Source organism: Mustela putorius, unplaced genomic scaffold (genome assembly GCF_011764305.1).
Source record: "Mustela putorius furo isolate JIRA1106 unplaced genomic scaffold, ASM1176430v1.1 tig00003853_pilon_pilon_pilon, whole genome shotgun sequence".
Taxonomy (NCBI): domain Eukaryota; kingdom Metazoa; phylum Chordata; class Mammalia; order Carnivora; family Mustelidae; genus Mustela; species Mustela putorius.
The window spans coordinates 72,077,746-72,094,844 of NW_025422005.1; the positions used below are offsets into that span (position 1 = coordinate 72,077,746).

The window sequence follows — 17,099 nt, forward strand, 5'->3', positions numbered from 1 at the left end:
AACAACTGAGCCACCCAGGTGGCCCACAATTAGTTGTTTTTAAGATGCAAGGAAACAAGGCTCAGGAGGGCAACTGGAATATTGTACATAATAAAATAGCTACTATTGATATTAGCATAATAAATGTAATAATACTTCAGAAAATAGTTTAATAGATAAAAAGATGGAATAGACTCCATATTAATCAAAACCCAAGTACCTTATTTAATTCTCATAATATGTAAAGAATAGTTAAAAGCACGGAGGATTCTAGCAGTAAGTTTCTTCTCTAAATCCTGCCATAATCTTGAGTGACCATGAGCAATTCTCTTAACCTCTCTGGGCTTATCTTAGATTTCTCACTTACAAAGGGAATAACTTCAGTTCTCGTCCTGACGTTCAGAATTCACCGAGCACTAACACTATGGATAGAAATGCAAGGATGAAAAAAACAAGAGCCCCGGGTTACAGCTAACATGAGCCATTATTCTAGGTTCTCCTAGCATGGATCCTGTTTCAGAGAAATAAGCTAGAATGACTTAGGTAGTTCAGAACATGAGCCAAAATCAGTGAATTCCTTAAAACAGCTCATGATTTACCTAAACATTTTACCTAATAATTAGTCTTGCCCTTTCCTGTTCTGTAAAAACCACAGTAACAGCCTATCAAGTTCATTTTGAATGTACTTCTTCTATATATTCATTTTAAAACAAGATATGCACACATTGTGATAGAAATCGTCCCAAGACTGCTATGTGGAGAAATAATTTGGTTTAGATTGACTCCTTATGTCCTTTCCCCAAGAATATTTTTTTTAAATCTGTATATGATTTCTATTAATAGCCATTTATTTAGAAAGAGGAAAAATCCTCAGAAAAACTACAAAATCATTTCAAATGTTTCAGCATTGTTCCAAACTACTATCAAATCAGAGTAAGCCATGAACACTTCATTTAACAGAAAGTAATTTTGTTTCTAAATATTTTCAATTTAGGGCACCTGGGTGGCTCAGTCAGTTAAGCAGCTGCCTTCTGCTCAGGTCATGATCTTGGGGTCCTGGCATGAGCCCCTACATTGGGCTCTCTGCTCAGTGAGGAGTCTGCTTCTCCCTCTCCTTCTGTGTCTCTCTCTCACTCTCATTCTCACTCTCCTACTCTTGCTCTATCTCAAGTAAATAAATAAAATCTTCAAATAAATATTTTCAATTTTATCTCTAGAGAAAACTGAGCTATAGCTGCTATTTGATCACTGGTTCCTATACAATCAATTTTAACAACAACAACAAAAAGGCAGATTTTAAGTTTAAGAAATCATTAAGAGGAAAAGAAGTCTGTGAAAGAGAGTTTATAACCCGATTTGTTTAAATAGTGCTGTATTTCACTTTACTAAACTTACACAGACCAAAAAGCATGTATTAGTCTTAAGATAATCTGCTTTAATGGTTAAAATTAGCCTTTTCCAGTTTATCTCTATAGACACTTCTTTATATATTCTTCTACACAATAACCATTCAACCTTTACTTAGAGTTCCTTTTTCTGGATTGCTGATTTCATGAACCACTGGCATCATTTAACTTTGGAAAGTAATGATTAGTTTTTCTGTCATATGCAGTATCAATCTTCAGGATGAAATAACTGTATATTTAAAAGCAAATAAAAGTTAAGATAATTTCCATGAGATTGTCTCTATTTGATGCTATTCATCCAAACAGTTTCTTTAGAGGTATACTTAGCGGTCAGGGGTATACTAAGTAGCATTAATCAAACAGATTCATGACTATCTATATCAAGACCACTTTTGTTAGAAATGATCACTCTCGGGGCGCCTGGGTGGTTCAGTGGGTTAAAGCCTCTGCCTTCGGCTGAGGTCATGATCCCAGGGTCCTGGGATCTAGCCCTGCATCGGGCTCTCTGCTCAGCAGGGAGCCTGCTTCCTCCTCTCTCTCTGCCTGCCTCTCTGCTTACTTGTGATCTCTGCCTGTCAAATATATAAATAAAAATCTTTAAAAAAAAAAAAAAAAAGAAAGAAAGAAAGAAATGATCACTCTCCACAGTTTTCTGACTCCACAGGAGCAAACAACAACCTCAAAGAAATGATCAGATTCTAAGCACTGTCTATGATGATGATTAATCTGAAGTCCATAAAAATAATGATAGTGGAAGAAAAAATACAATATGAGACCAAAATCTTTCTCAACATTTTAACATTCAGCCCTTTAGCAGGAGTTATGAAGAAAACAAACAAGGTCAGATTTCTAAAACCAGATAAAGAGCTGATGGCTAACAGTTATTAGGGCTTTGTTTAACACTTTTTGTCTGACACTCCTTGTCTGATACTGTATTGCATGGATTATCTCATTTCTTGTTCCCCAAACCTCCTTATGAAATGGGTAGTATTATTTCCACATTTTACAAATGAGGCGATTGAAGGGTAGAGAGGTTAAGCACCCTACCCAAATCAATGGGACCTAAAAAAATGGCAGATGAGATTTGAACCAAGTAACCAGAGCCTAAATAACACTTCCAACCTAAATCTCCCAAGAGGAAAGGAATATGACAAACTAAGACATCAACACAGCTCATTATTATTTGTATTTAGATAGCCATACCAAGTCAAATATTGCCCTGCAATATTTGGGGGCCCTTAATACTTTGAAAGATATTTTTGATCTTCCTATTCCCCTGTAGAAAATCAACAACTCAGTATTTGGGAAAAACAAAATAAGCTGAATATAGAGAGAAGAAATAGGAAATTGCACAATCTATTTTCTTCGAAATAATTCTAGCAATTATGTTAATATTCCTTTTTACCTCAGAAAAAGCTTAGTCATATATATACCACTACTGTTTTTTACCACTCATCCCCAATTCTCACTTCTTTCCTACTCTTCAGGTTGCACATTCTCATGTATATCATGGCAGAGAGGATTATTTCCTAAGAAAATAAACTAAGGGTATATTTTAGGGTAAATTATTTTAGGGTAAATTAAAAAGGGTATACCTATAACCAAGTATATCTCACTTCACATATAAAAGTTGAAGAGTGACTTCAGAGTTTCAGAAGTGGGTTACTGCCCTAATATTAGAAAAGGAAGAAGAAAAGAAAAGCTTCATCATTCTATCAGTGACTTTAACTTCGTTCCCCACGTGAATTTTGTCCTCATCATTAACTAAAGGGGTTTTGTTTTTGAAGGGTTTTGTGGGCTCCACTTTCATGGATGAGGACAGCATCTTAATCTCTTTCGCTGAAAAAAGTAATTTAAAACAATGACTTTGGGCACAACTTTAAAACGAGATTTTAAAGAGTTTAAGAGCTTCTAGACCCAGATGACATCCAATTATGTCAAAGTAAAACTATTTGTTAGGGGTCTTACCTTATCACCTTGCATACCAGGGGGCCCCATTAATCCAGAAAGGCCTTGATTCCCCTAAGAACAAAACACAAACAGAAGTTTAATGTTATGAAAAGGAAGTAAAAATTAGAATTCCCTTGCTACAGGATTTCATCTTGGACGTCAAAACCTTACTGCATTCATTTCTGATCTTTGCAGTCTGCCTCAAGTTCCCCCTCTTTTCTGAGTCCTTTTGAGACTTTTTCTGAGGTTCCTGGTATTTCTCTCTTCCCACGCTGAGTGCCACTGGACTTCCTGCCTCCATACTCCTGCTCCTTTTTCCCTGATGCTCTTTTCTCTAGGAATGAGAAAAACTCCCCAAATTCCTATAGTTCCAAGGTTTACTGCGTTAAAAAAAAAAAAAAAAAAAAAAGTTTACCTAAAATTCCTGCAAGCACCTCGTGGTGCAGCAGTGGAGGGCTGGCTGCCTCCTACCAGGACTCCCACTAGGAACTGGGTTGCGGGGAGCAAGGGCTGGGCTCACGTGACACACCAGAGAAAGGGACACTTCCGCTTCCGGCTACACTGGTATTGGCTGCTGCACCTCTGGGAAGTAAATGCTGTGAAAATTTGGGGGGAGCACGCATGTTTGGCTCCAGCAGATGCGACTTCACCTATTAGGGCGGTCCATCCTCCTGATCCTGCAGATTTGCTGAGGGCCTCTGAGCCCATCTTAGGATAGGAGGGAGAAAGTGTACTCATGTGAGGGGGAAGGAGTGTCCGGCGGCTAGAAGTGACGGTGGGAAATACAGAGGAGTCTGTGTAAACTGACAAAGAGAAAACACCACAAAGGAATGGGAAGATAATCTTGAGGCACTTTGCTGCAAGTGGTTTTTCTTTACTTCCCTTCCCCTCCCTGTTTCTGCTGCAACAAATATATTGTGCATTGGAAAAAAAAAAATGTTGTGAAAGAAAAAAGGGCACTTAGGTAATAATCCTAAATAAACTCCTAAGTGACTGTATTGTGTTTAACGTTTACTGCACTATGTACTTTAATATGTCATCAAGTTAAATAATAAGAACAGAAAAGAATGTTTCTGATGATAAACAATCTAATACCTTTCCATGTGGACTAACTTCATTTTAATACTTCTTGACATTTTACTAAGATGGCTTCCATTTGTGATGGGATAACCATTTTATACAGATTTTTTTTTTAACCTTCATTACTCTGATGGGGGGAAAGAAAGCTGCACTAGGAAAAAGGTTATTGGAGGGTTGTCTCCTTCCACTAGGTCTAATCATGGGTGGATCACTTAGATTTCCTTTTAAAGTTCCTCCACCAGGAAAATGAGAATAATATCTCACTTGACTTATAGGAAAGGAAAAACAAAAAGCACCATTTAGTGGTTATTTTTGTGTGCCACTGAGATTCCAAAATGACTTAACACTTAAACATGCTCTATGAGAGACGTTCTTTAATACATGTTCCATGCTGAAGGACTAGACCCTGCACTTCTTTTGTGTTATCACTGACAATATATTTATTGTAAAAATGGTTAAGTGATTAAAAATAAAACATAACTGTTTCCCAAACCCCTCAACTCTCACCAATATGAAGTTCATATTTTATTTGTATTCATAATGTATGTATATAACTGATATCTTGCCTCCTCAGTTTGAACTTAATCTTAAATGTAAATACAATTAAATACAACGTCCAAGAAATGTTTTTAAATTTTACCATTCTAAAAATACATCTCTCAATGTTAAGAGTTGGATTTCACTTAAAGCTCAATGGCAATATATTATTAAATCCTGTATCTTACTACCTTACTCCTATATAACATTAACCACAATTAGTATATGACTAACTCAAAAAGGCTTGACATACTTCGAAGCCTCAATTCCAATGCTGAATCATCCTATATTTCATACAGATACTGTACACATACCAAATCACCCTATATCTTGTACAGGAAAGCCACAAGTAAAGATAAAACCAAGCATTTGATATAAATGTGAAGGCCTAATTTGGGGATTTAAAGAAGTCACCAAAACAGAATGGGCTTTAATTTCTAAATTTTAAGTAAGAAATCAAATGTTCTATATTTAGATATTTTAAAAGACGGCATTTTGTTTCTCAGATTGCAGGATATTTTTCCCCACAATAACTAAGGGAACAATGAAAATAACTTTCTAATAAATTTCCATTCTTTTTCTAAATTATTTATATTCAGTGAACTCAGTTCCATCACAGGAATAAAATTCTCAAGATTCTAGATTAAAAGTTTTTTGAGGATTTACTTTTTAATGTAATACCTGTAAAGTTCATTAATATGATTTTTTTTTTAAGTTTACAAGAGTTTCTGTAAGCCAATTAAAAGATCAGATTTCAGGGGCGCCTGGGTGGCTCAGTGGGTTAAAGCCTCTGCCTTCAGCTCAGGTCATGATTTCAGGGTTCTGGGATCGAGCCCCACATCGGGCTCTCTGCTCCCCAGGAGCCTGCTTCCCCCCATCTCTCTGCCTGCTTCTTTGCTTACTTGTGATCTCTCTCTCTCTGTCAAATAAATAAAAATATATTTTTTAAAAAATCAGATTTCAACCCAGGAACCACGAAAATTACTCAGGGATTCTAAAAGTTTGTGAATGTATACCATACAAAGAAAAACATCCTATAATTGTATCACACTTGTCCAAATAGAGATTCCCAGATGTATTCCTAAAGACTCCAATTTTATTCAGACTCACTAGAAAACAGTATCCTCCTCTTGACAAAGATTTTGTTGCTAGCTTTATTCAAAATATTAGTTTCTTTTTACCTAAATGTGAATGTGTATGTTTTACAGCATTACAATAAAGTGAAATGCATACTAGACTAAGTCAAACAAATATATCATTAACTTAACCACTTACAATCAATGAGTCATTTAAATTCTAAGAATTCTGTTTTCCTAACTGGAAAACAAGATAATAATGAGTGCTTCTCTCAATTACTCAGGACTTGAAAAGATAATGTACATGGAATAGTCTAAAAAAGGCACAAACAGCATTAGAATTTATGTATTATTGTGTGTATGCCTTTTAATAGCAAATTTTTGAGATTAAGGTCACATACTGCTCTAATGTTTCACCCCACCCATCCCTAAAGAGCAGGTAGCACAATGGTAGGCCACTGTAGACACTCAATAAAATAATGTGAATATTTTAATTAACATATTAAGCTGATGATATAATTTATTTTTCAAATATTTCTTCCTTCATTCAAGTTCTCTACCTTATCTGTCTGATTGATACCTTCTCTAGTTTTCTATCTCCTCCATCTGATATCAAGTAAAATTTACATTTTAAAAAGGTAAAAATGAATTTTTAGTGCATGAAATATATCACCATGATTTTATTCCTTGGGCAACTAATTACCTTTTCTCCAGGTACAGCTTGACCAGGGGAAAATCCTGGATCTCCTTTGGGACCCTAGGTAAAATAATTATAAAACACTTTGTGACATATAAATTATACACAGGATAACACACTTCTTCAGTTGAATGCAATATAAAATAATATATATATATTATATGGTCTTAAAATTATTTTAAATTGAGATGGGCGTGCATTATTTGCTTTTTTATTGTACATTTTTTATTAGCCTTAGTTTTAAATCCTGAGAAGATTGTCAGACATGGATGATTTTAAAAATCTAATAATGCTACCATTGAAACATCTTTCCTTAAGGGACCTATATAAAGGCTCCATTAACATCCACTTTTGTGACATATTCAGTTATAACTCCTACTTTATCATTGGAAAACTAGTAACTTTAAGTAAAAAAATCTGCTTATAATTCTTAAAATTTTATGATATCATTCCCAGTTTAAATATTTTCCAAAATCTTGCAACATACATGCATTAATTTGTAATAAAAAATAAATCAGAAATACCTCTAATTGCCAAAATATATATAAAAATAGATACTTTTCCTACTTTGGAATCTTATATTTTACATTTCAAGAGAAATATTACATTAGGTTTCAACAAAATTTTTTTGCACAATATTAATCTTTCTTACTATGCTTACTGGCAAAGGATCTCTTTTTCTATTTCCCATCTCATAAAATTGAGGCCACAATTCAGACTCTCTATAATTCTAATTATGATTTCATTACCATTCTCAACTAGTAATAATTTCCATTCCTAGAGAGTTCTAAATGCTATTTTCATTCTATGAGAAATAGTCATGTGTTCTTCCACAAATTCAGGGATGCTTTCAAATACCACTCAAACTGAAAAGAAGGAAGACCAAAAGGAAAGTCTTTCTGGTTCTTCATTTTATGAGTCTTCCCATTTCACAAATTAGAAATAAATCTTCACTGGCTAAACAGCCTATACTCTTGAATCAAAGAAAATTTTTAAGGAAAGGCTGTTTTCCAGGTTGACCTCTCCCTTTCCATAGCTATCACAAGTTCTATTATTAAGCCTACAATTTTAGGCCATGGATTACAAAATTATGGAACCTGAGAAAGAGCTTTAATGATATCTCAATATTTAAGAACTCAATCCATTCTCCAGAAAAAAGGTTAATATAGTTAGAATTTATAAGAGATATTACAGCTTATCTAGTAAAACACATTTTATAGACAGAGGAGCAATGAAGTTCAGAAATGTTAAATGACTTGCTTAGAAAAGTACTGGCAAACTAGGTCAATTTTTTTTTCTCATATCACAATGTCTATTAAATAAAAATCATACTTATCGGTTTTAATATATTACAGTTTTTATTAGAAAACCTGGCCAACTGATTTGAGGCAATATGTACAAAGAATTTTTAAAGAACTTAAGAAATGATAGCCCTTGAGAATTTTAAATATAATAAAATTCTTACATTTAAACTTTAAATATAATAAAATTTTTACTTATAAATATCACATTAAAAATTCTTATTTTTAGGTTCTTTCCAAATTTCCTATTATCTGTCTACTTTCTATTATCAACTAATTTAACATTTCAGCTCATTAGAAAAAAAAACTCTGAGAACATGGATAAAAGTAATCAATTGATCAATAAAAATCATATTTAAAGAAAGCTTTTTCTTATTCATAAGGCTTATGTATCTGGGCAACATATTTAAAGAAATACATGCTGAATCTCTTTTATTCCCACACAAATGTGCTTTAGTTTATTGATCAACTTGTTCTACAACCAATTCTAGTCTGCATGAAGGGAATGCTCTTAACTTGGCCAGTCGTGGGTTGGGATCCTCCTTAGTATAAAATGCATGAGCAGAGATTATTGAACATGCCAATTTTACCTAATGTCAAAGAAGTAGGGTATATTTTTCTGCATTAAAGAAGACTCCAAAATTTCTTGCTTTCTCCCTCATTTTGTTTTAATTCTATGACTCCCAACACACTTTTAGTCATACTTGATTGGCTTTTCAAATCCCCTTTCAAATCAAAAAATAAATATAATTGACTTTGACTTTCAATACGGACTTCTACATGACTTTTGTTAAAGGAGTTATATATCCTTTTGAGCATAAGAGGAAAAGGAAATTGCCTATTCTTTATTACTCAAAGAATTCTCAAAGTCCCACCTAGTCTACTATTCTGCTATATAGTCTATATAGCAGACATGGATGATTTTATAAATAATTTTTCAGCACAGCTCTTTCAGACTATTATTGGGTCTCTGAGGACCCTCTGTCTAGTGAGGAAAACTTCTTAATTACTAGACCCATTAGCATGTTAGAACAGATTTATCAGATTAGAGACCATTCAATATAATGGAAAGAACACTAGGACTTAGAGTGAAAACACTGAACAAATCATTTAATCTCTCTGAATTTGAGATTCCTCCTCTATAAAATGGAAATAAGAATAATAATATCTGCCTAGTTTAGCTTGTAAGATATAGGTAAAATTCTCTATAGAGTATATATATGTAAGTATTAAAAATATCAAGACCAGAGACAATCATTAAAATCTATTTTACAATTATTGCCATCTTAAAAAGCAGAGAATACAATTTGTGAATGATCATTGATGAAACAGCAAAATTTAAATAAAAAGAATTTGGAATTAAGAATTCAAATATGGAGGAGCTAAATTAGAAGAGTCCCATAAAAGAAATACTAAGTGACATGATCTTGAGGTAACATCACTTGAATATTCCTCACTTTAACATTACTAATAACTATATGACCTCCATAATACTTGAAGCATAAAATTTGAAGCATTACATTCTCTAAGCAATACTTCCTATCTTTTTAGCTCACTCTCTAAGCAGCCACAACAATTATTTGACCTACTGCAACTGCAAATATGTGATCCCACCATATTTTCAGTGTCTCATCCCCATGTGGCCTAACTTCCAATCCTTAAGCAGCCTAAATACCAAGGTCTGACATTATAATCACTTCCTTGCATACATAAGTGGCACCACTTTTTCTTTCTCCCTCTGTCTTACAAGCTTATCTAGAAATTCTTAAATCTAAACTCACCACCTCTTCTGTCCCATCCCCTAGTAGCTAACTGTGACTAAGAGAAAACAATCATGCTGACAAACCTCACTTTAAATTCATGACTTTTTACATTAATTGGTTTTGTTTTCTTTTGTTTTTGATATGTCTAATAATTATCTTAGTCAATTCACTTTTCCATTTTCATAGATAATTATTTCATAACTCTTGCTCTTCACTCTAAGTGGGTGATCCTGTTTTTAACATTTACAACCTGTCTCAACCAAATCCATTACCCACATAAATCTGTTCCAAAAATACTCTGCCTGCATTACCAAACCCACTATTCTCTCTCAATTATTTTCTCTCATAATTGATCCATTATTTTATTATTTTTAATTTATTTATTTGTATTATTTATTTTATTTTTACTTTATTGATACATTATTTTAATTTTTATTTCTTCCCAGGATAATTGATATCACCAAGTAAACACACTATAATTTCTCCAATCTTAAAAAACAACTTTCTTTGAGCTACATCTCTTTTCTCTGCTCCATTACACTATTTTGAGAGCCAAACTCCTGTACTAATGAGAAGACTTCTTCCATTCTCTCTAGGAACTAACCCACTCAGGCGATTGTCCTTACCTACCTCATTGTCATTCTTTCTCAGTCTCCTTTGCTAGTTCCTCTTCTTCATCCTGATATACTAAACTCTGGGATACTCAAAGATTTGGTCCTTGGAAAATTCTCTGTCTATATGTATCCATAGGTCAAAATACATAAAACAATTATTTGAAAGCATAGGAGAACAATCAAAAAGCAGGACACACTGGAGGGGATTCAAGAAAAGAACCACACTTGGTATAGTACACATTTATACAACTCTTCTTCCTCTTCTTTTTCTTCTTCTGGAGATTTTATTTATTTACTTATTTAAGAGAGAGAGAATGAGAATAAGTGAGCATGAGAAGGGGAAGGTCAGATGGAGAAGGAGACCCCTTGCTGAGGAGGGAGCCTGATGCGGGACTTGATCCCAGGACTCCAGGATCATGACCTGAGCTGAAGGCAGTCACTCAGTCAACTGAGCTACCATACAACTTTTATTCTGAGGACCCTCCACAGTCTGCATGGAATGACTAGAATTCAAGCAAAAAACCGTAGATGTTTTGGCTAATGGTGTCAAAGGACAGAATGTGAGACTACCTGAATAACTGTAAGTTGAGATGGGAAATCCTAGAAAGAAAAGAACAGATGAAAAGAAATGAAAAAAGAAAGAGGACAGCTTTCCCCCAAAGTCTAGATAAAGACTCTCTTCAATTCTTGGCTGATCCTAAATGTGGTTGCATGAGATGGATTCCAGAGTTCACCAAAAAGCAACAACCAGAAGGCTAAAATAATTGAATATAAATTTTAGCTGCTGGCTGCAGGGGAAATAATTTGGGATTTGAGTCACATCACTTTAAGAGACATGGTAAATGCCTTGGTAATCACCTTTCCATTGAAATTCAGAAAGGGCTATACTTTAGAAGCAAGCATTATATGCTTAGACTACCACTAACACTATAAGCAAAACTGAAACAAATCTGTCCCCTAAAAAGTTACCAAAACCCATACAAGTTTAAGATGATGAGCCAGTCATTTAATTGTTATTTAATTAATCATTTAAATAATTGTTATAATTGTTTATAATAATTTATAAACATTTATAATAATTTAAGCAATTATTATAAATAGTTATTTATTATAAATAATAAATATAAAATAATTTAAGCAATTATTATAAATAGTTATTTATTATAAATAACTATAATAATTGCTTAAATTATTAACTAAATAATGTAAGTTATTTAATTGTAGAACAAAAAAAAATCAGCCATTATCAAAGGATTTCAGAGAAAACTAACAGAATCTAAAGTTCTTCCACATATTAAACATAATACGCAGTACATAATCAAATGTTTCTAAGCATACAAAAAAAAAAGCAAGATCTGACCTGCATTGAAGAGAAAAGTGGTCAATACAGACCTCAAAAGGATCCATATATTGGAATTAACAGCAGAGGATTTTAAATTGACTATAATAAATATATTTAAAGATGTAAGGTAAATGATCATCATAATTAGTGAACACAGAAATATCAGCAGACAAGTGAAAAGTACACAAAAAAGAACAGTAAAATCCCAGAACTGATAATATACTATCTGAAATGAAAAATTTTCTGGATGAGATTAACAATATATTATAGAAGGCAGAAATTAAGTTTAGTAAACTTAAGTAGAGATCCATAAAAATTAACTAATCTGAAGTAAAGAAGAAAAAAATGAAAAAATAAAGTTCTAGTGACCTGTGAGACAACATGAAGTAGTCTAACATACATGGAGTCCCAGAAGGAAAAGAGAGAAAGAATGGGACAGAAAGATTACTTGAAAGAGTAATAGCCAAAAATATCCCAGATTCATTACAGAAAGACCAAAAACTTACAGATCCAAGACATTCAGTGATTTCCAAACAAGAGATATCTAAGGGAAACTACCCCTATGTACATTGTCATCAAACTGCTAAAAGCCAGACAAAGAGAAATGCCTCAAGAGCAGCCTACGAGTAATGACACATTATACAAAAGGGAATAACAAGGTGACTAATGATTAACTTTTTATCAGAAACAGTGAAGATTACAAGAACCACAAGTATCTTTATTATTTTTATAAGATTCTATTTATTTGACAGAGAGAGATCACAAGTAGGCAGAGAGGCAGGCAGAGAGAGAGAAGGAAGCAGGCTCCCTGCCAAGCAGAGAGCCCAACAAGGAATTCGATCCCAGGACCCCGAGATCATGACCTGAGCTGAAAGCAGAGGCTCAACCCACTGAGCCACCCAAGCGCCCCACAAGTATCTTTAAAGAACTGGAACAAAGATACTCTCAACCAAAATTTCTATATTCTATAAAAATTTACTTCAAAGAACATAGATAAAACAAATTTCAGGTAAATAAAACCCAAGATAATTCAACACCAGCACGATTGTTCCCCAAGAAATACTGAAGGAACTTCTTTTAGCTAAAGGGAAATGATACCAACTAGAAATTAGATCCATAGGAAGAAATGAAAAGCCCTGGAAATGAAAATAAATGAAGAAATATTAAATGACTCCCTTGTTTGTTTCTTCTCTTAATTTCTTTAAAGACTGATCACTTAATACAAAAATTACTACATTGTACTTTAGGGCTTATAATGATATAGATGTAAAATAAATGACAATAAAACACAAAGGATTATATAAATATAATCATAGGGTCATAAGGGTCTTATATTTTAAATGAACTGTTAACATATTAACTCTAGTAAACTTGAATGCGTTAAGGATGGATATTGTAATTTCTAAAGCAACTATTAATATCAATCAGTTAGAGATACAGCTGAAATGTCAATAGAGAAATTATATGGAATACTATGGAATATTTTATTAACCCAAAAGAAGGCAAAAAAGGAGGAATGAAGACCATAAAATATCTGAGATAAATGGAAAAGAAATGACAATGTAGGTGAGACCAAATCATATCAATAATTACACAAATATAAATGGAGTTAACATTCCAATTAAAATCAGAGATTATCAGACCAGATAAACAAGCAAGATCTAATATGTATTGTCTAGAAGAAATATATTTTAAATATAGAAAGGTAAAGGAAAAGAAAAATATATACCAGTCAAACAATAATCATAAAAAAAGCTGGTGTAAAGGAGTACCACCAGAGATAAGGAGAGACACTTGATAATGATAGAAAGGATCAGTTCATTAAAAAGACACAACAATCCTTAAACATGTATGCACAACACAGAGCTGCAAAGTAAATGAACCTCACACTGACTAAATATTTCCTAAACACTAAATACACAAACAGACAAATACAAATAATAGTTGGCTGTTTTAACACACCTCTCTCAGTAATTAATAGAATAACTATATTAAAAAAACAACAACAACAACAACCAGTAAGGATAGAGAAAATTTGATCATCATCAACCACTTTAGTCTAATTGGTATTTATTGGACACTATAACCAAAAACTACAAAATACACAATATTTTTAACTTTGCAGCAAGGAAGAGAGTCGCATGATATATTCAAAGTGCTTAAAAAAAAAAAAAAATCTTCAGCCAAGAATACTCCATCCAGCACAGATATCATTCAGAATAGAAGGAGATATAAAGAGCTTCATAGATGAAGAAGACCTAAAGGAGTTCATGACCACTAAACCAGGCCTACAAGAAATGTTGAAGGAGATTCTTTTGGTGGAAAGTAAAGACCATAAATAAGAGTATGAAAATAAGTACATCTGTAAAAATCAGCCAAGGGATTAAAAAAATAAAAAGATGTGATGTATGACACCATCTATCTAAAATGTGGTGGGGAGAGGAGTAAAGAACGAGTTCAAACAAAAGTGACCATCAACTTAACATAGACTGCTATAACAGAAACCTAATGATAACCACAAATCAAAAACCAGTAATAGATATGCAAAGAACAAGGTGAAAGGAAACCAAATATATCATGAAAGAAAATGAGCAAACCATGAAAGAGGGCAAGATAAGAAAGGATCAAAGAAAAATCACAAAAACAACCACTAAAAAGGTAACAAAACAGCAGTATTTGATACATTTGATACAAATCTATCAATAACTACTGGGAATGGACTAAATGCTCCAACCAAAAGACACAGCAGAGTAACAGAGTGGATAAAAAAAGACCATCTGTGTACTATCTACAGGAAACTCCTTCAGCCCTAAAGACACCAGCAAACTGAAAGTGAGAGGATGATAGTCGATTTATCATGCAAATGCATGTGATAAAAAGAAGCTGGAGTAGCACTGCTTACATCAGACAAAACAGACTTTAAAACAAAGATTGTAACAAGAGACAAAGAAGGACACTAATCACAAAGGAATCAATCCAACAAGAAGATATAACAATTGTAAATATTTATACACCCAACATGGGAGCACCCAACTATGTAAAACAGTTAACAATAACATGAAGAAACTAATCAATAGTAACACAATAATAGTAGGGCACTGTAACACTTACATCAATGGACAGATCATCCCAAGAAAAAATCAACAAGGAAAGAGTAACTTTGAATGACACACAAGATCACATGGATTTAACAGATATATCCAGACTATTCCACCCTAAAATGGTAGAACACACATTCTTTTCAAGTGCACAAGGAACACTTTCCAGAAGAGATCACATACTAGATCACAAAAGAAGTCTCAACAAATTCAGAAAGATCAGTCATACATATTTTCTGAATACAATGTTATAAAACCAGAAATCACTGTAAGAAAAAAATGGAAAGAGCACAAATACATGGAGATTAAATAACATGCTACTAAACAATTAATAGGTTAACCAAGAAATTAAAGGAAAAAATAAACTTACATGGAAGTAAATGAAAATGAAAACATACAGGTCAAAAATATTTGAGATGTAGCAAAAGTGGTTCTAAGAGGAAAGTTTATAGCAATATAGACCTACCTCAAGAAGCAAGGAAAATCTCAATTAACAAGCTAAACTTATACCTCACAGACTTAGGAAAAAAAAAAATCCAAAACCAGCAAAAGGAAGGAAATAAAGATTAGAGCAGATATAAATGATATAGAAACTAATAATATTATTATTATATTTATAATAGGATATATTATAAATAAAACCAGGAGCTTGTTCTTTGAAAAGATTAACAAAACTGATAAACCTCCAGCCAGACTCGAAGGAAGGAAGGAAGGGGTCAAAATCACAAATGAGAGAGAAATAACAGCCAACATTGATGTGGGAAACAGAGACAGAAGAAAATCATTGAAATTCCTTACCTACTGACAAGCTCTTGAAACAGAGTGGCTCTCCCCTGGGGACTCAACTGCCCTCACCTTGAGGTTTTGCTAAGGACAATCCTAGCCTGACCAACCCCTTACTCCAACAGGTCCAACCAGGATCCTGTAAGTCTACTTTAACAATTCCTTTAGGAAACTTTATCTCTAAACGGCCAAGATAGTGTTGACAATCATTCCCAAGCATATGGCCCACTGATGTACATCTAAAGGGTCTCAGGAAAAGACCCTGTAAAAAGACCCTGTAAAAAGACCCTGTACTGGTAATGAATAACCTTTTCCCCAGACAATAGCTAGCCCCTCAAGGTCCTAGAAACCTTGCTTCCAAAATTCCTTAGAGACTTACATCATCCATAATCCCCTTTGTCCTCACCCACCCCCACCGCTGAGTCCACCCCTATTCTGCCTTTAAAAACTCCCACTGTAATCTGGTTCCGGGTCCAAGTCCCTACACTGCTGTGTCAGGTATACTTGGGCCCAAGCTTAAGCTTGTTAAATAAACCCTCTTGTGATTGCATCGGGTGTTGGCTCCTTGGTGATCTCTTGGACGTGAAAACTTGGGCATAACAAACATCACAAAATACAAACAATTGTAAGAGAATATTATGAAAAATTATAGGTGGACAATTGGACAACCTAAAAGAAATGGATAAGTTCCTGGGAACATATAACCAACCAAACTTCCCAAAGCAGAAATAGAAAATTTGAACAGACCGATTACCAGTAATGAAATTGAATCAGTAATCAAAAAAATCCCACAAACAGAAGTCCAACACAGATGGTTTCACAGTTGACTTCTACCAAGCATTTAAAGAAGAATTAATATCTATCATTCTCAAATTATTCCAAAAAATAGAAGGGTAAAAGAAACTTCCAAATTCATTCTATGAGCCAACATTGCTCTGATACCAAAACTAGGTAAAGATACCACACCAAAAGAGAGAGGGAGAGAGAACTACATGCCAGTATCTCTGATGAACATAGATGCAAAAATCCTCAACAAAATATTTGCAAATAAAATCCAACAATACATTTAAAAAATTACCACAATGAAGTGGGATTTATCCCCAAGATGCAAACCAATCAATCAATCAACATGATGTAGCACATTAACAAAAGAAGAGGATATGATCATTTCAATAGATGAGAAAAAGCATTTGATAAAACATAACATCCTTTCATGATAAAAGTTCTCAACAAAGTAGGTTGTGAGGGAACATACCTTAACATAATAAAGGTATGTATGAAAAACCCACAGCAAACATCATACTCAAATGGGGAAACACTGAGAGCTTTTCCCCTAAGATCAGGAACAAGACAAGGACGTCAGCTCTCTTCACTTTTATTCAAGATAGTATTGGAAGTCTTAGCCAGAGTGAACAAACAATAAAAATAAAGATATCAATTGGGGGCGCCTGGGTGGCTCAGTGGGTTAAGCCA

At 33.7% G+C, this 17,099-nt stretch overlaps 1 protein-coding gene across 5 annotated transcripts in view; it reads right to left on the bottom strand.

The window, feature by feature from the left end:
* Positions 1 to 17,099, bottom strand: part of COL24A1 (collagen type XXIV alpha 1 chain) — a 411,639-nt gene that overhangs the window by 339,116 nt on the left and 55,424 nt on the right. For all 5 annotated transcript variants that reach the window (XM_045064804.1, XM_045064802.1, XM_013056205.2 and 2 more), the window contains 2 exons: positions 6,732 to 6,785; positions 3,354 to 3,407 (listed from right to left, as the gene is read on the bottom strand). In XM_045064804.1, the coding sequence (XP_044920739.1) occupies positions 3,354 to 3,407; positions 6,732 to 6,785 (108 nt within the window). The remainder of the gene's footprint in view (positions 1 to 3,353; positions 3,408 to 6,731; positions 6,786 to 17,099) is intronic.